Source organism: Ctenopharyngodon idella, chromosome 7, assembly GCF_019924925.1.
Source record: "Ctenopharyngodon idella isolate HZGC_01 chromosome 7, HZGC01, whole genome shotgun sequence".
NCBI lineage: Eukaryota > Metazoa > Chordata > Actinopteri > Cypriniformes > Xenocyprididae > Ctenopharyngodon > Ctenopharyngodon idella.
Genome location: NC_067226.1, coordinates 9,870,551 through 9,896,155, shown reverse-complemented (window position 1 = coordinate 9,896,155; position 25,605 = coordinate 9,870,551). Strand labels below are relative to the sequence as shown.

General features: G+C 36.2%; 1 protein-coding gene across 2 annotated transcripts in view; it reads left to right on the top strand.

The window, feature by feature from the left end:
• Window positions 1-1,707: 1,707 nt before the first annotated feature.
• slc12a4 (solute carrier family 12 member 4) overlaps window positions 1,708-25,605 on the top strand; it is a 30,723-nt gene continuing 6,825 nt past the window's right edge. For both annotated transcript variants that reach the window (XM_051899400.1, XM_051899401.1), the window contains exons 1-21: window positions 1,708-1,970; window positions 13,864-13,961; window positions 14,919-15,050; window positions 15,140-15,286; window positions 16,448-16,502; window positions 16,594-16,724; window positions 16,811-17,052; window positions 17,176-17,390; window positions 18,522-18,686; window positions 19,344-19,442; window positions 19,591-19,648; window positions 19,738-19,912; window positions 20,294-20,412; window positions 21,169-21,267; window positions 21,519-21,638; window positions 21,744-21,848; window positions 22,481-22,649; window positions 23,465-23,660; window positions 23,765-23,934; window positions 24,198-24,329; window positions 24,428-24,535. In XM_051899400.1, the coding sequence (XP_051755360.1) occupies window positions 1,832-1,970; window positions 13,864-13,961; window positions 14,919-15,050; window positions 15,140-15,286; window positions 16,448-16,502; window positions 16,594-16,724; window positions 16,811-17,052; window positions 17,176-17,390; window positions 18,522-18,686; window positions 19,344-19,442; window positions 19,591-19,648; window positions 19,738-19,912; window positions 20,294-20,412; window positions 21,169-21,267; window positions 21,519-21,638; window positions 21,744-21,848; window positions 22,481-22,649; window positions 23,465-23,660; window positions 23,765-23,934; window positions 24,198-24,329; window positions 24,428-24,535 (2,874 nt within the window). In that variant the 5' untranslated portion in view covers window positions 1,708-1,831. The remainder of the gene's footprint in view (window positions 1,971-13,863; window positions 13,962-14,918; window positions 15,051-15,139; window positions 15,287-16,447; window positions 16,503-16,593; window positions 16,725-16,810; window positions 17,053-17,175; window positions 17,391-18,521; window positions 18,687-19,343; window positions 19,443-19,590; window positions 19,649-19,737; window positions 19,913-20,293; window positions 20,413-21,168; window positions 21,268-21,518; window positions 21,639-21,743; window positions 21,849-22,480; window positions 22,650-23,464; window positions 23,661-23,764; window positions 23,935-24,197; window positions 24,330-24,427; window positions 24,536-25,605) is intronic.

The following is a 25,605-nucleotide window of genomic DNA, read 5'->3' as shown; positions in this document are numbered from 1 at the left end:
GTGTGTGTGTGTTTGTGGTTCACGTTTATCCTACATTATGGGAAGAAAATGTCCCCAAAAAGATAGCAATATCTTCATGGTCCCCATGAAGAAAACATCTTATAAATCATAGTAAATAATGTTTTTTTAAAATATAAAAACGCAGAAAGTTTTCTGCTATTGGTAGGTTAATGTTTAGGGTTAGGGGATAGAATATACAGTTTGTACAGTATAATGTCTATGGAAAGTCCCCATAAAACATGGAAACCCAACATGGGTGTGTGTGGCTGTTATCTTCAAACACTCCTACTAATGTGTAATGTTTTAAATGAACACAAATAAGGTGTTTGGCTGCCGAGTATAGTTTTGATAAAACAATGCATGCTGTAGTAAATTTAATATTTTACAATTTTATAATTTTGATATAATTGTTTTCCAGAATTTACACTACCATTCAAAAGTTTGGGACCAGTGACTTTTTTTTTTTTTAGTACTTTTATGCAGCAAGATCAAAAGTGACTGTATAGACATTAACATTGTTACAAAAAAAATCTATTTCAAATAAATGTTGTTCATTTGAACATTCTATTAAATATTTATCATAGTTTCCACAAAAATACTGCAGCACACTGTTTTCAGCGCTGATTATAATAATCTTGAGCACCAAATTAGCATATTAAGGATGATTTCTGAAGGATCATGTGACACTGAAGACTGGAGTAATGGCTGATGAAACTTCAGCTTTGCCATAATAGATATACATTTTAAAATATTTTAAACAGAAAGCAGTTAAATTATAATAATATTTCACAATGTTGCTTTTATGGTATTTTTGATCAAATAAATGCAGCCTTGGTGAGCACAAGAGACTTCTTTCAAAACAACCTTTTGAACGATAGTGTATCATATATAATTCAGTACACCCATTATAAATGTTTGCAAACTGTAAGAGCAAAAGACTCTTTCAATTACATCTTATAGTCCCTTTAAACAAACAAACAAAAAAAATCCAATAGCATTTAGCTTTAGGCAGGGCTACAATATGACCTGACCAAAATAGAAAAAAATGGAAAGCTTAATTACAGACTACTCCAAAGGCTCCACATCTTTTGTGGTCTTGTTGCATGCAGTTCCTTGAAAGGACATGTTTAAACTGACAGACACCAACACCCTTATGTCTTATCACTTAAAGATGAGAATCTCGCAAGAAAAGACTTCACTAAGTTCCAGACTCTAGTTTGCACATATGCTGACGATGCCTAAAATAGGATTTCTACATTTTGGTGCATTTCCAGTATATATTTGGTCAAGGTCAAAACTACTATTTTGTGAATGTGTGATTGAGCTGTTACCTATTAACTTGTTGGAAAAGGCTGCTGTTTGTACACTCATGTCGTGCCAAGGTATTTACCATTTCCTTTTGACATGCAGACAAAATCCATGAAAGGTTTTCCCCTGTAAAACAGAAAACAAAGATTTTAGAATATAAATGGTATAATGTTTTACTTTTAAGCTGCTTTTATGCAAAGACTGTAATGGGTCTGGATTTTATCAGTGGTTATTTTCCTCATAAAGATTGTGATTCACATATGAAGCCGGGAAACATGAGTGAGAGTGAGAGCAGGGGGAAATTGTGAGACAGGCCAAAGTGTCAGAGCCTCTCTATTTGTCCGAACAGGAGGAGGGACTGGGAGAAGAAGGTGGGGACTATGCTAATGGATTGAGAGGAAGTGAGGGAAGACTAGAGGAATGTGTTGGAGATTTCAGGGAGAGTTCAGCTGGCCCGGGAACGTGCTATCTGCCAAAAGAAGGGAACGAGAGGGACAGATACTCACACTGAACAGATGAAAACATGCCCCATTTCACTGTTGTACCAGTACAGGATAACTCACCGTCCAACTATGACAGCCTGGAGGGAATAAACTGGGTGGATTACAGAGACACAGGACAGGGAGGATACCCTGGACATGGAGACACAGTTAGCTCAGATGGTAAGTTTTCATTTCATGTATCACTTTGTGAAAAACATTCCTCTCAGCATAAAACTTGGGGTTAATTGCATCAGGAGCTAAGATCGAAAGTTTATTTAGTTTAAAAGTTAGATTTGATTTAATTTCATTTCATTTAATTTAATTTCATTTCATTTATCATGAAAATTGTTAAGTCACTAACGTCATAGGACACACTACTTACATCCCAGTTGTTGGGAAGTTCTGAGGGACCTTTATCAAGTTGGCAAAGTTTCATTTCTATAAAATGACGTATATTTGATGTAAGGGGAGGGATATAAAAGTAACTCAAGCTGAGACTCTTGGCACAGTGCTGACATGCCAGACACCACTGTGGTGACAAAGGAAAACAATCAAGAGGCAAAGCAGAGGCGGGACTGGGGGGTCTGCAATAATGGGACAGGCCTCAAGTATTCATGGACACAAAAGATGGAGCCCTCTCTTTATGCCAAGACAGCAGCTGAGGGTTTAACTGGCATTTATTTCCTACATATTTTCCCTTCCTTTCTCTAGCGCATTTTAAAGAGAGAAACAAATGGTAAGATGTGCAGCCCTAAGGCATGATTAAAAGACGTCAGGATCTGTTTACTGCAGCTGTAACTGACATGTTGAAAGACCACCATGTCTGTGGAAACACAGTTGTCTTTTTATCCTTTGTGTATCAGGGTAAAAGGGTTCAAATTTGGGTTATATAGTTATACAGAGTGAGGCTTTTCTAAATGGAATATGTACACCATCACACATACAAATATATAGCCAATGTACTGTATACTAATATTTTACCATTAGTAAGGTGAAGGGATGAGAGCATTACTGAAGTTGGTCATGTTTTTGCGTATAGGCTTTTTAAAAAAAAAAAAAAAAAAAATGCATGAATCAGTGTGTGACATTCTGAACTTGCATGTTGAAATGAATGAACAAAGTGAATCATTGAATCAATCACTGCAGGGGGGAAAAAAAAGAAAATTGTATATGCCTTACAGCACACCATAAGGAATAATTATACAGCTAATTATAAATTAATCACTGCAACAGCAGCCAAAAAAAAAAAAAATTATATTACACATAATCTAAGCAAAGCAAAGAATTAGTAGTATATAATCCAAATTAAAGACATACCTAAAAGAACATTTTATCGCAATATATAAACATATATACAAAAACTGATTTTCACGTCACACATTTCCCACACATTTTTGATAATCTAATGTTATCACTAGCACTTTAAATTCTCTCTCACTCTCTTTCTCTATGGAAATGACAGGCTGGAATACTTGCAGAAGTACAATTACATAATCCAATTTCTTAGATTAAAATTTCCTAGCAGAAGATGTGTTTGTCCATGACAGGGCAGGTGTGTATTGAATAAATCCTATGCTGGCCCTGGATGTGTTTGCATGCCTGTTTGCGATTTTGGGGAGTAATTTAACATAAATCATCACTTTAGCATTCTGATCACCTTACAGACACGAGAAAAGATGGCAGCATAAATTATGGGTGATAATTGAGGTGGTAGATCTCTTTATACCAGTTGAGTTTGTATGATTTTCTATGTGTAAGCATGTAGGTTGAAGAAGTCTTATGTAGCAGTCGCACTGGTGTATCATTTAACTTTAGGCAGGGCACAGCAGAAGGAGGGTGTTCACACTGCTAACTTTGTTTTTTAGTGTGTCAGCTCAGCAATGTTTAAAGCAGTACTACACACTGTGGTCTTTGTGCTGAAACAGGCCTGTAATGGAAAAGCATGAGCTCTCATTCAAACCCATACACCACGTCATGCATTACTTCCACGTTACTAAGAGGAAAAGAGATGAAGAGAGGGAGGAAGACAGATAAACAGTCTTTTTCCTAAATATATGATAGAAATAATGTACAGTCCTGTTCTGTGTGTCCAACAGGCTTTCAGAGATCATTAGCAATAGCATTAGCTAAGAGAGAAGATGTTATCCCAGCTGGTTGTCTTTGACAAAGTATTTTCTAACACAACTGAATTTTTTTTTTTTTTTTTTATATATAAGTGGTACAAAACAAACCCAGCTGGTGTTCCACTATACCTCAACTGGCTCCTGGCAACCAGGGAGGTGGTTAACTTTTTTATAACCTGAAGGAGTAGTTATTTGACACAGGAAAAGCAACATTGTGCTATTTTTGAGTAGGACCTGCCTGGCAGTCCTTAACACCACGAATGTCTCTGACTCCTCAAGGTAACAGTGTATTACTTCTTGTTGAAAGACAGCTGTACCTGAGAGACAGGCACAGAATGTCTTAAACTGACTTATCGCTTACTCATCTCATATATGAAATTGTTTGGTTGACTTCATCAAGATCAGGAACAGAGCTAAAAAAACAGGTATAAAAGCAGACATTGATACGCTTTGGATCGTACCGTGGGTTCATCTAAAGCTCATGTGCTGAATAGTGGCATATCAAGCTCTCAAAATCTGCCATCATTGCTACAATTACACTATTGTTCCAAGTTTAGGGTCAGTAAGATTTTTTTATTTTTTTTTAAAGAAAATTATACTTTTATTCAGCAAGAATGCATTAAATTGATCAAAAGCGACAGTAAAGGCATTTACAACTTTAAGATTTCTATTCTATTCTATCTATTCATCAAAGAATCCTGAAAAAAATATGTCAGGTTTCCACAACAATATTAAAGGGTTAGTTCACTCAAAAATGAAAATTACCCCATGATTTACTCACCCTCAAGCCATCCTAGGTGTATATGACTTTATTCTTTCAGACGAATACAATCGGAGTTATATTAAATAAGCTTTATAATGGCAGTAAATATAGGATGAGATTTTGAAGCCCAAAAAAGTGCAACCATCCATAAAAAATAACCACATGGCTCCGAGGGGTAAATAAAGGCCTTCTGAAGCGAAGCGATGCGCTTGTGTAAGAAAAATATCCATATTTAAAACTTTAAAAACTAAAATAATTTGCTTAATTAGCTCTTCGAGAAAAAATAAAGGAGTCCTAAAATTAGGACTGACATGGCAATCATTTTTAAGAGTTTCTCCTAAATCCGCAAGCTACTTTTAGCTTTAAGATGTTTTGTGAATACGGCTCCATGGTATTTTTTTTTTTCCTAAATTTTTGCTCAAAGAGTATTTCACAAAGCTTTTTAGTGCTAAAACTAGCTCCTAAATCTGTGAAAAGCTAGGAGTAGTCAAGAGGACTATTACGTCACTAAAACCAAATCACAAATAATCCTAATGGCTGTTGCTTTCTCCCTTATCTTTTCCACTTCGCTTCTTGTCTACTGACTGTCCTATCATAATAAAAAGGCAAAAATGCAAAAAATAATAAACATTATTTATTTATTTGATAAATAATTAAATAAAAAAAGAAAATAATGTCTGATTACCTGTGGCAGTTGTTTTAAGAGTTCACACTTACCACTTTCATTTTGAAATTTGTGGGGACATCCCAGGAAATGAACAGGATAAAGTATTAAGGTTTTTAGTCAATACTGACCTTAACAATATGTTAATTAATGAATTCAGTAATGTTACAGGTAACTAATAAAGACAAGGAAGCAGTTTAACAGACTTTACTCTGCATAGTGAAATGCAATAGTCAGTGTCAATGTATCTACTGTCTTGTTCCTTGCTATTTGAAGAAGCCAAACAACTCTGCATTTGTCATTAACAGAAATGAACTGTTGATATATTTGTTTCACATCAATATTGTCCAGTTTGTCCTGGTGGGCATGGCACACAGCAATTGTTCTGAGCATGTTTCTAGTCTCCTGGATATTGCCATCTTTGTGGGGACATTTTGTCCCCATAATGTAGGGTTTTACACACACACACACACACACACAAACACACACACACACACACACGTTTAGGTTTGCCACATGCCACTTATCCGTCGATTGTCATTTAGCCCATTTTAAAAAACTGACCCTGAGTCAATATGCGACAAAATTTGCTCCGTACTTTTGTGCAAAGAACTGTTGATTTCACCCTCACTTACCGCATCTAGGTTTCGGACGGAGGAGCCAATTGCCGCTTCGCACAACCAAACGTAGCTACGGCCTCTCGCAAGTTAGAAAGAATAAACAAAGCCAACCAGTTAAGCGATGTGGGTTCAGGAGGCGGGACTCAGATCTATTAAGTAGGCTACCAGGAATTGTGCCTTTTTCACAGAACGCTCTTTTTTATTCTAAATGTGATGTTTCCTGGTTAAACTAAGTAGGCTACTACATAAAAACTACAAGACACAATCGGACAACAGTGGTTATATAACGGTTAGTTCCTATCCTTGATTCTGATTGGTCAATAGCTGTGTTTTATTCATGATAATGACCGCTTCACCCAACGGTTCTGTGTATCACTACACAACACGCTTAGCGACCACTTTTAGTAACATAAACTGTTTGTTCTCAATTGATATTGTTCATTGAAGCTTACTGTATTATGTAGAAGAGTATTGTGAGAAAGAGATCGAGTGAGTGAGTTTATTACCTGCATTCAGATTTAGCATTTTCCTTCAGGCCAGTGTTCATAGGGCCTAATAAAAAATCTGTTTAAATGTCTGCTGCAATCTTGTCCTTTTAACAGTTAAGGGGTTTTCCAGTGACTAACAGTGCTATATAAAAGTATAAAAGTCTATAATATAAAAGTTTTCGATACTGAGTGACTTAGTCATAAAGACAGTCTTTGCTGCCATCTAATGGTGTAATAATGTAACTTCTGTTGCTGTTCACAGTCAGGGACTATTTTTTCCGGCGGAAGGAAGGCTTTTAGTGATTTTACATGAAAGTTGCATTGATACATATATTTTTTGGCTTTAATATTTGTATTGTGTGGTAACCAATTTATAAAAACAATAAGGTACTCGAGGCTAGTGCTGTATCGTGAATAAGTCAAGGCTGAAGGGCGTTGTTAGACACGACGCGAAGTGCCTGCAACTCCTTCAGCTGTGAAAACTTTCGAGGTAACTAGGTGAGTCGGCTGTGTATACTGTATGCCTCCTCTCAAGCTGATTAAATAGTGCTCCTCCCGAACTTTGTTTATAAAACATAATTTGTCGCTTGAATTCTGCAGTCTCTAGAGATGCAGACATGTAAGAGTCTAACAATTAGCCGAACATATACTTGTTTAATTAGTAACACTTAGCCTACTTTTTAAAATCTTTATTTGAAAATAGCAACATGATACATCGTTCTACAATATTTCTGACAGAGACCCCTCCCCTATCAACCAATCACTGTGTGCATAGTTAGTAAGCGTGATGACATCATCCATAGCAACGAGGTCAACCCCACCCTTTCTCTTAGCTTAAGACTTCAATTTCTTAGTAAAAGTTGGTCTCACCTATTTTGTGAATAGGTTTTAAGAGAAAACTCTTAAGAACTTTTACTGCTATTTAGGGGAAGTCTTAATGGTAAGATAAAATGTTTTGTGAATACGGCCCCTGACCTTCTGCCGCCAGTCTGACGGTCTGACTATGCGAGACTAACAATCAGCTAGCTAATAATTTTAGGTAGAGGAACAAATTCATCCTGACATCACAAGATAACAGGTTATTAAACACAACAACAAATTCACAAGGTAAATAAAAACTGGCAAATAGAAAAAAACAATGCAATACTTTTAATTATTCATGCCCAAGTGCATGCTGGGAAAAACACAAATTGATCTTTTTAGGTGTAGGCCTTGTGCTGGTTTGACTTTGTCATCTATTGTAATATAAAAGCTATAATAATAATCATTATATAATAATCAGTTAATTATTTGCAGGGTTTTATTTGCATTATTTACTTGTTTTTTGTTGCTTTCATTGTGCTTTTGAGTAAGTATAGTAGGCTACATATTTTTTGCGTTTTGCTAATGTTTTTAATTATTGTAGCTTCGTCACAGCTTCTTCTCCCTCATTAATGCACATCAAAGCCTTCGTACGTTCTGCTCTCCCAGCATGGTTCAATTCCACAGACTTATTCAACTGTACTCATCTAATTCAGTCTACCAGTGATGGGCTATTGTGTAACAAACTTCTCTTCTCAGAAAAAACACGTAAAACAGGCAATACATCCCTATCGTTTGTAAAGGTTAAAACACTCTTGTAAAAGTTTGCCTGCATAAATGACATCATCTGTAAAATGTTAAAAGTTATTTACAGGGTTAAAATGAAACATGCATATCTAACCAGTTAGCATTAATATGGTGTGAAAGACATTCATTTCCAAAGTATCCTATACACTGCAGTAAATAAATAATGTTACTTGCATTTAATATGACTGTTCTCAAGATACTCACTGGAGCTGGCTGAATGAAGGATGAGGAGAGTGATGTGTCTGTGCAAGGCGAACAGTGTGGGTTATGCAGTTATGTAGTTTATGAGCACAATGGTTAGTCTCAAAATGTAAAACACTAATACAAAGACAGAAAGACTAAACACACGAGTGAACACTTACACGCCGGATATTAGTATGACAATCATGTCAAGCAACCAAGTATGCCATCATAACACAATAGCTAGACCCCCTCCAGGGCTAAATTGGCCTAAACAGCATGACTTTGACTGTTGGGTGTAACGCGTTACTAAGTATTATTATTAAGTATTAAGTAACGCCTTACTGTAATTAAATTACTTATCCACTGAAAAAGTAAAGTAAGGAATTACTGTTCATTTTTAGGTAATTTAATTACAGTTACTTATAATTTACTTGCGTTACATACTGTAAATTAGTTCAACAGTTCTGTATAAATCAATATTTAATTTAAAATCTAAATTGGTCGTCTAAAGGTAAAAGTGAACGCTGCCTCTTTAAAATAGTTAGCTGTAGTGCAGTTGCGCGTGAGTTCGCAAATTCGCACCAGTTGGCTCTCTGAAGATGTCGGCAGAAGCGAGTGGCTGTTTTGCCGAGTGGAAATATTCCAATTACTTCACTTTTTTTTTTTTTGACACAGGTAGGCAAGAACATTACGGTAAAATGTAAGCTGTGTCCTAGGGAGAAAAAACTGCGCGCACTCTCTGAGAGACGGTCTTCAGTCAGTGCGTTCTCAACCAAAGCGCACACACATAGCCGCCTCTCGTGAGTGTCATATTTTCGCAGTTAATTACACATAAACGTTCAAATACACACACAGTTGTCAAAATGACCGTCTTGGCGTATATTCGCGTTGGTAATGTGAATGTGAACAGTGTAACGAAGCGAGACTCAGGCGGGGATCCATTTGCTAGCTTTATTATAAAAGAACGTGGTCGTACAGGCAGGGTCAAAGCAGGGGCAAACAGGAACAGCGGGGACAGGCAGAATCGTAGTCAGGGTACAGGCAATAGTCAGGGCAGGCAGAAAACACTCACAGAACAGTATACCAGGCAAGGATCAAAGGTAGGCAGCAACGGGTCGATAACGGGTAACAGACAGGATCGGAAACAAACAGGCAGACAGGAAATAAACGCTCAGAATTGCAACAAGGGTTAACAAGACTTCGCAATGAGGTGGTGTGTGTGAGAGTCTTTTATAGTCCAGGTAATGATCTGCAGGTGTGTGTGGCAATTGGTGATTGGAGTGGAGTGTGCATGTGATTGGAAGGGAGGATTGTGGGAAGTGGAGTCCAGGAACTGACAGGAACAGACGGTGATCGTGACAAACAGTGTAACAGCATATTGTCTCCGTCCATTAGCAGCCTTTAAAACATGCTACTGTCTACTAGTAGCTGTCTGTATTATAAATGATAATCAAACAACAAAAGAAAAGCTTTAATAAGGATTAATCTATATTTAATTTATACAGTTATGACTATGCAGAGTTATTTTATATTTGATTATTACATATCTGTGGTATTTTTACTTACTACTATTAGACCTACCTGAAAAAATACATAGCATTGTTTTATTTGTATCTGACATCCCTATTTGTTACTAAAAAAATTAAGTATTATAGTATGTTTTAAAAGGCTAAACTATTCCATGTTTGACTCATATTTAAATTCTTAAAAGAGTTTCCTTTCTATTGTCTATCCGGTCAAGGTTTAGAGGGATTTTAAGTAATTAGTAATGAGTCGAATTACTTATTGAGTAATTAAATTACTTTTCAGACAGAGTAATTAGAAAAGTATTTTAAATACAACATTGATGATGTAATTAGTAATTAGTAATTAATTACTTTTTTGAAGTAACTTACCCTGCCAAGCACTGCTCATAATGAAGACATTAAATGTTTAATAAATGGGATGTTTGGATAATTTCATAAATAAGCTTCTTACCAGCCAGTTCATTTCTTACTGAGGTTAATCAGCTTTTGCATTTTCCAACACAGAGTGGTTTTGTCTCTTCAATATGTTCCACTTTGGAGGTAAATTTGCAGTATTTGCACTGAAGCTGGTCTACCTTTGGGCTATTGTCTGAGCAACAATTTGCAGATGTTTGAACTGAACTTTTCTACAGCTGGTTGCCAAATGTGCCTTCACATGTACTGTGGAACAGCAGCTTGTGTGTGTGATGTTTCAAGACTGTTGAAAACAACTTACTATGTAGCATGTAAAAATGATAACTATACAATCTTCACTGTGAACAAATGTTCTTGTTCTCTAAATTGAATAACTGTTGCTATAGTAAGCATGTGAAGTCTCTCAGACTTCAGCTCACACTAAACACTACATTTGTGAGTTTAGTAGGCTTGGCTTTGATCTGCAGCTTTTGGCATAGTCCTGTTAATGTGTTCAGACCTGCCACCATAAAGCTCTTGCTTCCTCCTCCTGCAGACACATGGCAAGAGACATTCTTTGAGCGGGGCCTGTCATTTCTGTTTTGTTTAGAAATAATTAAGTAAAATGCTGTAAACATCTTTGTAAACATCTTTGTAGTGTTCAAAATCGATCCACATTTTATCATTAAAAGATTAGTTCACTTTCAAATGAAAATTAGCCCAAGCTTTACTCACCCTCAAGCCATCCTGTATATGACTTTCTTCTTTCTGATGAACACAATCGGAGATATCTTAATAAATATCCTGACGCATCCAAGCTTTATAATGGCAGTGAACAATACCAATGAGTATGAGCTGAAGAAAATGCTTCTATCCACATCCAACCATCATAAACATACTCCACACGGCTTCTGCCTTCCGTATTCAACATATGAAGAAAGTGTAAAACTCTTGCAGTTCAAAAAGCTTACGCTACGTCCTACGCCTTCTCTATTCAATTTACAGAAAAAGTGTAACTGACACAACGGCAGTTTACACTTTCTTCGTAAATTGAATACGGAAGGCGGTCTGGCAGAAGCTAGATATTTTACTTCATAACTTGTTAAATATGGATATTATTTTACACAAATGCATTTCTTCACTTCAGAAGGCCTTTATTAACCCCCCAGAGCCATGTGGAGAACATGTTTATGATGGATGGATGTGGATGGAGGCACTTTCTTCAGCTCATACTCGTGACCCCTGTTCACTGCCATTATAAAGCTCAGATGGGTCAGGACATTCATTGAAATATCTCCGATTGTGTTCATCAGAAAGAAGAAAGTCATATACAGGGTGGCTTGAGGGTGAGTAAAGCTTGGGGTAATTTTCATTTGAAAGTGAACAAATTCTTTAATACAGATTAAGAAAAGAACAACTGTCAAAGTATAACCCTAGATGGCAGCATTTGACCATTCTTATTTAATAAAGAACATATTCCAATATAAGACTCCATCACTGCAGAACTTCATGGCTGTTACATTTTACACATTACATTAAACGACTGTTTAAAATGTGTTATCATTCTGGATTAGAAGGTCTTTATTGTGATTTTCTTGTGTGTTCTTGACTTTAAACACTTATTGTGTGATTCTGCTTGGATATTGAATCTGGTGTGTAAGATGGTAGCAGTGTTTGTAGTTTGTGATCAGTTGATGGAATGGAAAGCCTATGGAAAGTCCCCATAAAACATGAAAACGTGTGTGTGTGTGTGTGTGTGTGTGTGCGAATATTGATGTCCCTCTCTCTCTCTCAGTAACAGTTAATAGTTCACATTGACCTGGATATAGACTATGACTCCTCAGAGTGCTGCCTGCCTTGCTGTACATAGACAAACATGATCCACAACAATGCTAATGCAAACTCTACCTATAATGGCACATTAACCCTGGACACAGGTGAGTGAGACCTATAGAAAACAAACAGAGAGGGCAAAGAGATTTCAATCTTGACATCAGACCATGCTACTATCTTTTCTTATTATTTATTTATCTTGTGTTTATTTGTTTTTGAGCAAAAATATTTGGTCACATCTCTTATGAGCTTATGAAATTTATTGCAAATGTTGAAATATGAAAATTCTTCTTTCCCCTCTCAGATGGACAGTTAGATGGACTGGCTAATGTATTCAGTGTGGCTGTCCAGTGCAAAAAAAAAAAAAAAAAAAAAATATATATATATATATATATTCTAAGTAGGACAATACAGACCAAACTGCTTAATTGTGATGAACATGACAAATTTAGTAGTGCTGATCTATCACAGAAAGCATAATTAAGACTGGCACTGTATTTGGGTGCCTCGTTTTGGCTGTGTTTGTATTGACATTTGTTGTGAGAGCAGAGAGTGTGAGGACACAAAACAATCAAACTGATTAAGTGTTCAGATTCAGTGACCTGATTAAAAAACATAATGAAATAACGAAAGAAAGGTCAGAAAGAGAGGGAGAGGGAGAAAGAGGCAGGGAAGCAGAAATACAAAATGTGTTTAATGCTCGATGCCAACCTTAGAAAAGGGTTCAAATACTTGAGCAGCTGCATGGCATTTTTTGTTTATTTAGATTCATCATCAAGTTCTTTTTAAGCTGAATCATTAAAAAAGACTATAAATTAAGCTTCATTATTTGACCACTGTTAGAAATCATCAAATGTATAAAGGCTGTGTAGAAAGGGTGCAAAAATACAGGTAAAATTATTTTTGCTTTAAAGAGTTTTTATGTGTATTCCTCTGTACATTTACCTTATGCTTCAAAATGCCATTTTCTCATTGAATTTGTTTGGAGGTTGGGATTATCAGCCTATTAAATCTAAGTAGGCCTAGGACAGGAAATTACATAGTCGTGGGTGAAAAAAAAACATATTCTGAGAAAATAAACCCCACCCTAAAAGTGGCTGGATATTTTTTTTCTTTCTTCCTTTCAGTCTCATTCTCTCTCACTGGTGAAAAAAATCCTTCAACAGTTGGAGGGGATATAAATGTTAAAGCAAGAAATAAGTTATATCATAATATGTGTGATGATATACTAGGTTTAAAAACAGTAAAGTAATTTAAGGATGGAGAAAAAAAAAAAGAAATCTAAAAGCTAATGGACACCATACACATATACACAAAGAAGACTCTTTTCAATAACTCAAAGTACATATAAGGATATGCCTGTTAAATCCAGTAAATAAGGTATAAATGTATTTTTGTCGTGACACCTGTGGTGTTTGGCATGGTAATGGGTATGACAATGTTGTATGTTTGGTCTTGGTGGAATAGATCTGCTACGCTGCTTCTGCTTTTATTGCTGCTGCTGCTGTAGGTTATTGCTGCTGCTTCAGTGCAAGTACGGGACTTGCTACTGCCAATACATACACGACACGCTGCTGTGAGCAAGAAAGAGATGCTGCTGCTGTACAATATAGCACACATGAATTACCCGTAGAAGATCTATACAGGTGGAGCTGGGGAAGGTGAAGGGTTTCTGAAGCGCGCTGCACTGCTACCAATGCTAGCAAAATATTTTGAAGGTTGAGCATATGGGCTCATTGGCTATACTGATACAGCAGGAACCAATCAGCTGTGCCCTATAGATAACGATAGATTACGAGCAGGTTGAGTTAAAGGACCTATTAGCCTGCGCCATCTAGAGTTTCATGACAGAACTTTGTATTCCCCCTCCAGGTCATGGCAATCATAAAGAAGACAGTCCATTCCTCAGCAGTTCAGACTCAGCATCTAAGAGGAATGACTTCTACGACAAAAACCTGGCTCTGTTTGAGGTTCATTTTTAATTTTCCTTTCCTTCTCTTTGCAATATTTCCCACTAAATGTATAATCTAAAATCTTAATTTTAGCATTAAAGGGTTAGTTCACCCAAAAATGAAAATAATGTCATTTATTACTCACCCTCATGCCGTTCCACACCCGTAAGACCTTGTTAATCTTCGTAACACAAATTAAGATATTTTTGTTGAAATCCGATGGCTCAGTGAGGCCTGCATAGCCAGCAATGACATTTCCTCTCTCAAGATCCATTAATGTACTAAAAACATATTTAAATCAGTTCATGTGAGTACAGTGGTTCAATATTAATATTATAAAGCGACGAGAATATTTTTGTTGTGGCAAAAAAACAAAATAATGACTTATATAGTGATGGCGATTTCAAAACACTGCTTCAGGAAGCTTCGGAGCGTTATGAATCAGCGTGTCGAATCATGATTCAGATCGCGTGTCAAACAGCCAAACTGCTGAAATCACGTGACTTTGGCGCTCCGAACCGCTGATTCAAACGCTGATTCAAACGCTCCGAAGCTTCCTGACGCAGTGTTTTGAAATCGGCCATCACTATATTAGTCGCTATTTTCTTTTTTTTTGGCGCACCAAAAATATTGTCGTCGCTTTATAATATTAATACTGAACCACTGTACTCACATGAACTGGTTTAAATATGTTTTTAGTACATTAATGGATCTTGAGAGAGGAAATGTCATTGCTGGCTATGCAGGCCTCACTGAGCCATCGGATTTCAACAAAAGTATCTTAATTTGTGTTCTTGAAGATTAACGAAGGTTTAACGGGTGTGGAACGCCATGAAGGTGAGTAATAAATTACATTATTTTCATTTTAGGGTGAACTAACTCTTTAATATCAATGACATTAACACAACAATAGTGAAAACATTTGTGTAGAATTCTGCTATACATTTTGTGGTACTGAGGTGTATGTTTCCATAGGAAGAGCTGGACATCCGGCCAAAGGTCTCGTCTCTCCTCAGCCGGCTGGTCAATTACACAAATGTTACTCAGGGAGCCAAAGAACATGAAGAGGCAGAAAGTGCTGATGCATCCCGGAAACAAGTGCCCAAGGTTATTAAAAAATTAAAAAAAATCACTCTTACCAAAATAAAAATCATTTTTCTGAGAGACTTTTCTCTTTACTGTTTTTTTCTCTGTAGTCACCGAATATGGGCACGCTGATGGGAGTGTACCTGCCATGTCTGCAGAACATATTTGGTGTGATTCTTTTTCTGCGTCTCACCTGGATAGTGGGAACAGCAGGTGTCGTCCAGTCCTTCCTCATCGTTCTCATGTGTTGTTCATGCGTGAGTTCTTGCAGACACACCCTTATAAGTACACTATCAGGCTGTGTTGATCATGGTTTGGCCACACATTTGCCTGAGTATCTGTCCTGTAAACAAACAGCCTAGCATTGCATTTAAGCAGTTTGACATTAGCAATGGACAATTGTGCAAAACAAGACACAGACAGTATGAAATAATATAAAAGTATGTCAGTATGTCAAATAATACGGAGCAATGGAAATAGTAAACCAGTAAAAAGGTCAACACTGACAATTTAACTGCAAATGGTGGAATGCTGAGATGAGAGAAAAACTAGTGACTCTTCCATTTCCTGATGCTTTGTATATAAAAACTGTTCTCTTAGTTCACTCAAAAATGAAAAATGGGGTTTGTTCACCTAAAAATGAAAATTCTGTCATCATTTACTCACCCTTATGTTGTTTCAAGACTTTTTGTTCATCTTTGAAACACAAATGTGTGTTTTAAAGACAAATAGACTTTCAATAAGGGTTTAGAACGACATGAGGGTAAGTAATTGATGACATTTTTTTTTTTTTTTTTTAATTTTTGGGTGAACTAACCCTTTAGGTCTGGTTGTGCATGACTGAATGCTTTGGTAACTTCTGCAGCATCACAGGTTGAGTGCAGGAACAGTGCAATCCTATCTGTGTGCTTTTCTCAGATAGCACGTCTGATAAGTAGCATTTTAAAACATTCAAGTTTCAACTTAAATAGTAAGCTTACATGCTACATTTTGACACGTGGAAGAAAATGTATATCAGATGTTACTCAGCTAACAAAAATATGTTCTAAGAATGTTTTGCTAACGTTCTCATTAAGTTATAAAAACATTATTTTTGAATGTTATCCAAACTTCTGACGTTTCCTGTTAGCTGGGTAGGTGTATTAGGCTGGAAAACGTTTATTAAATTAATTTGAGATTACATGAATCAACCGGATTACATTATTAGATTAAGTTGCTTCTTTCACTGCAGAAAAATACCTACCCCTCAAATGCAGCTGTTATTGATTAGTCAGGCAGGCAGTAGAATGTGAGCTCTGTAACTCTAGAGAGTTTGATATAAAGAAAGCACAAGATAGCCCTTTAAGATAATATGTAACATAAAATATAGTTAAAATGTTTAAATGCACGATTTTTATTTATTTTTTTATTTTTAACAGACAATGTTAACAGCAATCTCGATGAGTGCCATAGCCACCAATGGTGTAGTTCCAGGTAATTTGTAGTGTTTATACACCTTTGTATTAGAATGTTTCACAGTCTAAACACACACAAATGTATTGATCTATTTATTTTTAATTGGCAGCTGGTGGAGCCTATTTCATGATATCTCGGTCTCTGGGCCCTGAGTTCGGTGGTGCAGTTGGTCTGTGTTTTTATTTAGGCACAACTTTCGCTGCTGCCATGTACATACTGGGAGCAATTGAAATATTTCTGGTCAGTGTCCTTTTATTATGACAACAACACACACACAATGATCCAAAACCCCAAATAATCCAGCTCTGAACATGTCTTGTCTACAGAAATACCTGATTCCCCAGGCTGCCATATTTCATCCTGCAGATATTCATGCAGGGAGTGGAGCAATGCTGAATAACATGCGGGTATATGGCACAATATGTTTGAGCCTTATGGCTGTAGTTGTCTTCGTGGGGGTCAAGTATGTCAACAAATTTGCCTCCCTCTTCCTGGCCTGTGTCATAATCTCCATTGTTTCTATCTATGCCGGAGCTGTCAAATCCATCTTCCAACCTCCTGAGTTTCCGTAAGTCTTTCTGTAATATGTTGATAGACAAAACTAAACACAAAATGTAATATTTAAATTAAAATATAATTAAATACAAATAAGTATATCAGGTTTTTTTTTTTTTTTTTTAACCATGTGTAGGATCTGCATGTTAGGAAACCGGACGCTGGTTCGTGATTTGTTTGATGTTTGTGACAAGAAAGTAGTTGTCGGTAATGAGACGGTTCCCAGCAAGCTTTGGAAGAACTTCTGCAGCTCTGAGAATTCCAGCAGTGCTCATTGTGACGAGTACTTCGCTCAGAACAATGTTACAGAGATCCCGGGCATTCCAGGGCTGGCCAGTGGGATAATTAAAGGTGGGGCACACCAGTGGTGTGCGGTGGTGTTTTAAAATGAGGAGGCAAAGTCCTCATTTATGCCCCTGTTACATAATTTTAAGTTAACATTACGTAAAAAGAGAGACCAAATACAATTCTATTTTGTTATTTTTACACTATGTAATGTTCTATTTATTAAAACCAAGTATAAATTTCATCAAGTTAGTGTTTTTACTCATTTATTCCAAAATAATAACTAAAGGCAGTAACAATTTAAACAATATATATTATTTATATTATTATTAACTAATATTCAGCTTTTCTTTTTAATAGTTAATTTATTTTCAGCAGTCATCAAGCTTGTACGTACACACTGGTCAGTGGTCACAGACACAAAGATGTACCTTTAATTTCACCACGCTGATCATGTTTTCAGGCCATTTCGAGTTTGATTTTGACATGACACAAAGTGGTGATATGTAAGTGACAGTTGTTTACTTACTTTTTAATTAGTCTTCTCATTAACGCCATCACTGTCTTCATTCAGGCCGATTCGACAAGAACGCACACGAAAACAAGAGGCGGGATTTATCACACGAACCAATCATGTCCAATCATAACCGATCATATTCAATCATAGCGCGATAGAGGCACTGCCTCCTCTCACGTGACTTTCCCCCATTCATTCTCAGTTACCCCCCACTAAACCCACCGCACGCTATAGAGGCTCTGCTTTATTTCTATGAGCTGAAGGGAGACACAGAGACGCGGACTCCCCGCTGTAATTTTACCTGCGGGTGTCGCTGTTTGACAGTGTTTTTTTAGAAAAACGAGTGACTTTTACACTTTTTAATGTCAAATTTTGTAACATTTGCGTTGTTTTCTTTTTGTAATATCGATTATTTTCTCATCCAGTTTTTTTGAGGAGGCACTGCCTCCCTTCCCTCCTCAGAGGAAACGCCCCTGGGACACACTTGTCTGGTTCACAGCATGGGTCTAAAAAAAACAAACAAACAAAAAAACTGATTAGAAAATTATATCATATATTTTAACATGATGAAAAAAAGGCTCTCCTTTTCTGGGCATTTGCCCTTTGATATGTATTATATGTGACTTTATATATGTATTTATTTCTTTTTCATTTTTTCATTTTTATGCATGTATGTGCAGAAAACATGTGGGGGGATTACATGGAAAAAGGGCAGATTCTCGAAAAGGCAAGCCTGTCCTCTGTTGATGTCCATGGCTCCATGGAGACCTTTGGCTTCTATGTGTCTGCTGACATTGCCACTTCCTTCACCCTCTTGGTGGGAATCTTTTTTCCTTCTGCCACAGGTAAATGTCCTCATAATATGTCCTCTGGTTAAGAAATACATTTATTTATTTATTTATTATTACATCCTCAAATACTTGATTCTGGCTGGTCAATCGAGGAATCGAGCAGTGTATTATTAGTGTTTGCTAGATGTAAAATAATTTTAAATTCTGTCTGCGAGGGCCACTATGGAAAGCAGGCAGAGTTGCCAAGTCCAGTTATTATAAGCAAATTTGGGCTTGTTTTTTTCAAGAACACGCATATAAATTTGGGCAGTGGAGGTTTGCCTTTTTTGGACTTATTTCCAGAATACAATTGCATATTTGTCTTCTTGTGGTTGACACCCACAGAACAAAACAAATGACCCCTTTATCGTTATTTGTGTGATACATGTACATATACAGTGGTGTCAGTGACAACCCTGTCACCTGTCAGTCGACATACATATTATAATGAACTTTTCTGAGTAAAAGTTTTAAGAGCTTAGCCGAAACTAAGTCCAATCATTATTTAATGCTCACGTATTTATTTATTTGGCAAGTAGCTGTGTAATAAGCTGTATAATGTATAGTCAGCTCAGCTGACTATGCACTATCCTTTACGTATCTAAGTACTATGACTTCAATGGAAAATTACTTTAATTTCAGTATTTTTGTCCCTCTCTGTCTCTAAAACAGGCATTATGGCAGGATCAAACAGATCTGGAGATCTAAGAGATGCACAGAAGTCTATACCAATAGGGACGATTCTGGCCATTACAACTACCTCTCTTGTCTGTATCCTTTATTGCTGTTAGTACTAATATTATGCTCAGAACAATCCATCTAACTATTACTCTTATCAACAGGATGTTTTTTTAAACAAACTGTGAGCAATTTTGTTTTGCATTCTAAGTTACAAAGAATTCCATGACTCATTTGACAGATTTCAGCTCTGTGGTTCTGTTTGGGGCCTGTATTGAGGGAGTGGTGCTGAGAGATAAGTAAGCTGTCTATCTCTAGAGCAAACAAGTACAAATTTTTAGATGGAAACAAGCATGTTGTGTCTCATGTTCTTGCATATGTTTTTTAGATTTGGAGACGCCGTCAGAAAAAACTTGGTGGTTGGCACCCTGTCTTGGCCCTCTCCTTGGGTCATTGTGATTGGCTCATTCTTCTCCACAGTGGGTGCAGGACTTCAGTCCCTGACTGGAGCTCCCCGCCTCCTGCAAGCCATTGCTAAAGATAACATCATCCCTTTCCTTAGAGTGAGATATCTAATGATTTATCGCAAAATATCTAAATAACACACTCCAGATCTTTTTTCACAATGTTGATGTTATTCAGTACAGTCTAAAATAGCAGCATTTTTTTTTAAAACTGTGGTTCGTAATATATTGTAGATATACTGTTTTAAACCTTAAAACAAGACAGATAAAGTTAAGAGGAATTTCAGTGAGATGTAAATGTGCGTATTGTGAGTTTCTGGTTTATATTTACTTCCTTTTCTGGAATGCCAAACCACAAAAACCATAAAAGCAAGCATTTGCATGTCCTATGTAAAATGTTGTTCCTAATATGTAAATATGTGATGCTAAGAGCTGACTTACTTTTCATCCCCGTGTGTCCATGTGTTTGCACATGTACAGGTCTTTGGACACGGTAAAGCTAACGGAGAGCCCACGTGGGCTTTGCTTCTGACGGGACTCATAGCAGAGCTCGGCATCCTCATTGCATCATTGGATATGGTCGCACCTATTCTCTCCATGTGAGGACACACCACAAATGTACAAACACAGATTCAGTTCACACAAAATAATTTATTTTAACAGCTTATTATGATGTCATTTTTATAATGAACATCAAATGTTAATGAATTTTATTTATTTATTGCTTTCTGAAACATTTAAAGCATATTCTGAAATGTATATTGATTTCTATTGCAAACAGATCTTATTGGTAAAATGAAGGCTAGATATCACTCTACAGTTGCTACTTATCTAGTCACATTTTTATCTATATATTACTTTATACAATACAGATTGTTTCAAAGCAACTTCACAGTAGTAAACAGAAAAATAACGATCATCAAATATGAGACAAATCGAATTCTGCTGTAAAGCAGGTAGAAGACAATAGTGTCATCATTATTCAGTTTAGTTCAATAGCTGTGTATAGTTCATCAATAATGAAATGAGTTTAATTCAGCTATAAGCAGTTCTACGAAAGACAATAGTGGCATCATTATTCAGTTTAGTTCTATAGCTGTGTATAGTTCATCAATAATGAAGTGAGTTTAATTCAGCTATAAGCAGTTCTATGAAAGACAATAGTGTCGTCATCCAGCTCAACAGTGTCAGTGCAGTCAAATTGATAATTTTACAGAATATTAAATGTCTTTTAAAGCAACTTATGGGCTCAGCACATATGCTACGTTCTTGTCAGAATTTTTTTACCTGGATTGTCATTGCGTGTATTACATGTCACTTATTCTAATATATATATATGCCTGTTTACTTGACAGGTTTTTCCTGATGTGTTATCTTTTTGTAAACTTGGCATGTGCAGTACAAACACTTTTAAGAACACCAAACTGGAGACCACGGTTCAGATACTACCACTGGTAAGTGGTACATTTCGATTCTGTGTGCATACATATGATCATATTTGTACAAGTTCTGAGAACATCTCTTGTAGTCACATTTGAATCCAGGACAAACTGTGATCACAAAACTCACTGGCATTCAGCTCTTGATATCCGTTATTTACTTCCTTCAATTATTTAAAAATGACCTTTAATAAAACAGTTCACTCCTTTGTAGTGTAGAGTAAACTAATAGGTCTTTTTATGATGCTCTCTGTTCTCTCTCTCAGGGCTCTGTCTTTTCTGGGCATGAGTATGTGTTTAGCCCTTATGTTTATCTCCTCTTGGTACTATGCCATTGTAGCAATGGGCATTGCTGGTATGATCTACAAGTACATTGAGTATCAGGGGTAAGTGATTCCTAATTACATCCATAAAACTGACATCTGAAATTAAACTGAAATCACCAATTGTCCATCTTTAGTTTACAAACCTTTGATCCTTCTCTCTTTTAGAGCAGAGAAGGAATGGGGGGATGGGATCCGTGGATTGTCTCTTAGTGCCGCCCGTTACGCACTCCTTCGCCTGGAAGCTGGACCTCCCCACACCAAAAACTGGAGGTTGTCTCAAAAGCAAATTTAAAAAATTATCAGCTGATATTTTCCAAAGAACATATTTGGAAATGACCTGGGAACACCTTCAAATAACATATTTAAATAATGTTTAAGAAGCAGGAAGATATTGTTTGAATAATGTACTCCTGCAGGCATACTTCAAACAGTGTTTGTACTGACAGTAACACATCAGTATTAAACTGCAGTTCAAAAGTTTGTGGGCGGTCAGATTTTTTAATGTTTTTGAAAGAAGTTTCTTATGCTTACCAAGACTATTACCAAAAAATGTAAAACTGAATTATTCTTGTGATCACAAAGCTGAATTGTCAGCAGCCATTACTCTAGTCTTCAGTCTAATATGCTGATTTGGTGCTCCAGATTTGGTGCTTTTTTTTCTTATTTATGTTGAAAAAAGTTGTGCTGCTTAATATTTTTGTGGAAACCATGTTGCATTTTTTCAGCATTCTTTGATTAATAGAATGTTCTGAAAAAAAAAAAAAAACAGCATTAATTTGAAATATAATTTTTTTGTAACAATATAAATGTCATCAAAGTCACTTTTATTTAATATAATGCTTTTTTTATGATAAATACTGTAATTTCACTACAATCACATTAAAATAAAATAATGTTAATAGGCCACAGCTGCTGGTTTTGCTGAAGTTGGATGAGGACCTACATGTAAAGTATCCCAGAATGCTTACCTTTGCCTCACAGCTGAAGGCAGGAAAAGGCCTAACCATTGTAGGTTCTGTGATACAGGGCAACTTCCTGGAATGCTATGGGGAAACACAAGCATCAGAACAGGTGAGGAAGTTTCCTGATTTACATGCACTTTTAGCTTCACCTTGAATGTAACCATGCTTTAAAATTACAGATGCAAATATAGTAGTGGCAAAAAGTGATGTTCCAAGGAAAATCTTTAACCTTTATTCAAATATTATTAAAAATTTGTATAAAGACTTTGTTAGCATATTGCATAGTTTATTATTGCATAGTGCTTGGAGTCAATTGCTTTATTTGTGATAACACAGTGTATCAAGCCAAATTGTGAAGACAATTTTTGGCCAGGCTGTCATACAAAGAAATTATGAACACATGCAAGAACAAGAGAGCACCAATGGAATATTAATAATTGATTATGTTGTAGTGTAGTGTATGCTTTTTCCTATGAGCTTTTTGCTCTTGTATAGTAAAACAAAACCTGTAGCTGTAGTTAGCCAAATAATTGTCAGATAAATACCTTGACCAAGTTCAGTGGATTTTTTTTTTTTTGTCCCCTCATATTTAAAATATTTTCCTCATATTTTGGATGGTTTAATCAAACTTGTAGAGCCATTAAAAACAAAAAGCCCCCTCAGACATCACTTTTGGCCACTACTGCACAATGATCTTCATCAAGATAAACCAGCTGTAGTGGTTATATACCTTTGCAGCCATATTCAATATTTGTAGTTGCCAAGAGATTTGGTCTTGTGTCTTTTAAGTTCCATATCAACATCTCTGGAGTGTGCTGAGAAATAACAAGAGGAAACATTTATATATTAAAGTAGAAACAATGGATTTTGATTTTATAGTACTGTAGTTTTCTATGGCAGTGCTGTGTTTGTACCCTTCACCAGGCAATAAAGAACATGATGGAGATTGAGCGGGTGAAGGGCTTTTGTCAGGTGGTGGTTGCCTCCAAAGTGAGAGAGGGGATCGCACATCTGATCCAGTCCTGTGGTCTGGGAGGAATGAAGCACAACACAGTTGTTATGGGTTGGCCATATGGCTGGAGACAGAGTGAAGACCCACGGGCTTGGAAAACCTTTATTAGTAAGAACAAGATTTATTTGAATGATGTGCACTTGCAATTGTCTGCACTGAAACACAATAGGCTGAGGTTAATCTACTCCCCTTTCATATACTCTCACCTGTAGATACAGTCCGCTGTACTACTGCTGCCCACCTGGCTCTGATGGTCCCAAAAAACGTGTCATTCTATCCCAGCAATCATGAGCGCTTTACTGATGGATATATTGATGTCTGGTGGATTGTCCATGATGGTGGAATGCTCATGCTCCTGCCTTTCCTTCTCAAACAACATAAGGTGAACAATTATCAATTTAATTTAAAAATAATAATATTAACATTAGAATGCAACATAAAATTGACCACAGTTTGGAATGTGAAGTTCAAATACTGAACCTTTTATGTTGTACATGCTCTTGAAAGTGCATAATTGTATAATTGTAATTATGCGATTATGCAGACATACATACATGTGGTCGCGTGTGAATATATATATATATATATATATATATATATATATATATATATATATATATATATATATGTATGGTTCTTGTACAGGTCTGGCGTAAATGTAAGATGCGAATCTTCACTGTGGCTCAAATGGACGATAACAGTATTCAGATGAAGAAGGACCTGGCAACCTTCCTGTATCAGCTGAGATTAGAAGCAGAGGTGGAAGTGGTTGAGATGGTATACAGAATGCTTTTTCTTCACTATTAATACATCCCACCCAATCACAAAAAGCATTTATGCAATAATTTCATGCTGTCAAATGTACTTACTTGCAGCACGACAGCGACATCTCGGCATATACGTATGAGCGGACACTGATGATGGAACAGAGGTCACAGATGCTAAAACAAATGAGGCTCTCCAGTGCAGAGAGAGACAGAGAGGTACAGTCACATTCATTATGTCTGCTCCTTACTAACACTGTCTTTTATCAGCAGCAGAATAATCTAAAAGTCATTAAAGTATATTATGAAATGACAAACAATATTATGTCTTTATATATATTTTTTTGAAATATGTCAAAAAAAATATTGAAATTAACAATAATACACCCTTGCTGTATTACACCCTTAAGTATTTACTTAAATGTTACAAAAAATGTTGCTATACTATGGTATTTGCATATGATAACAGATTTCCCCTATACTTACACTTCTGTATATCACTATAGGCTGTTTTAGAGCACGTATTCTGCTACATTTGGCTAAATCTTACATTCAGCATCTCTCATTTAACTTTACTGGTAGATTTTGCTATTTATTTTATTTTACAAGAGTGTCAATTTATGTAAAAATGCTTTTAGAATGATAACAGTTACTCTGAGCCCCAAAGTTAGTCTGACATTCACTGATGGATATTTTGAATGCACTGATGAAGTGCGACCTGCAGCTGCCTGATTTCATGACAAAACGCTAAAGTTACACTTTAATGCATTTTGTACACAGACAAAAAAAAAGTTGCATATTATCCATGAAAGTCTTTGCATTATTTCCTGCACAAAATTCTAAAACAAAAACCGATCATACATTAAATTAATTCCATTTTAAATAAAATATTCATTTTCGTATTATTTAAATGCATTTTGTGAGCTAAATATGTCAGATCAAAGTAAAAAAGCACAAAAAAATGAAAATTAAAAATTTAATTTCTTCTTAGAGACTTATGGTGATGATGAGATGTCAAAAACATTTTGTCTGCATTGAGCACTTCTGTAATTTTTTTATGGCATCCGAATATTTTCTTGAAGGATATTCACACTTTTGTGCTCTTTTACTTTGAACTATGAGGATTTTTTTTTTTTTTTTTTACACCAGAGTAACATGATGGTGCATATACAGTGGGTACGGAAAGTATTCAGACCCCCTTAAATTTTTCACTCTTTGTTATATTGCAGCCATTTGCTAAAATCATTTAAGTTCATTTTTTCCCCTCATTAATGTACACACAGCACCCC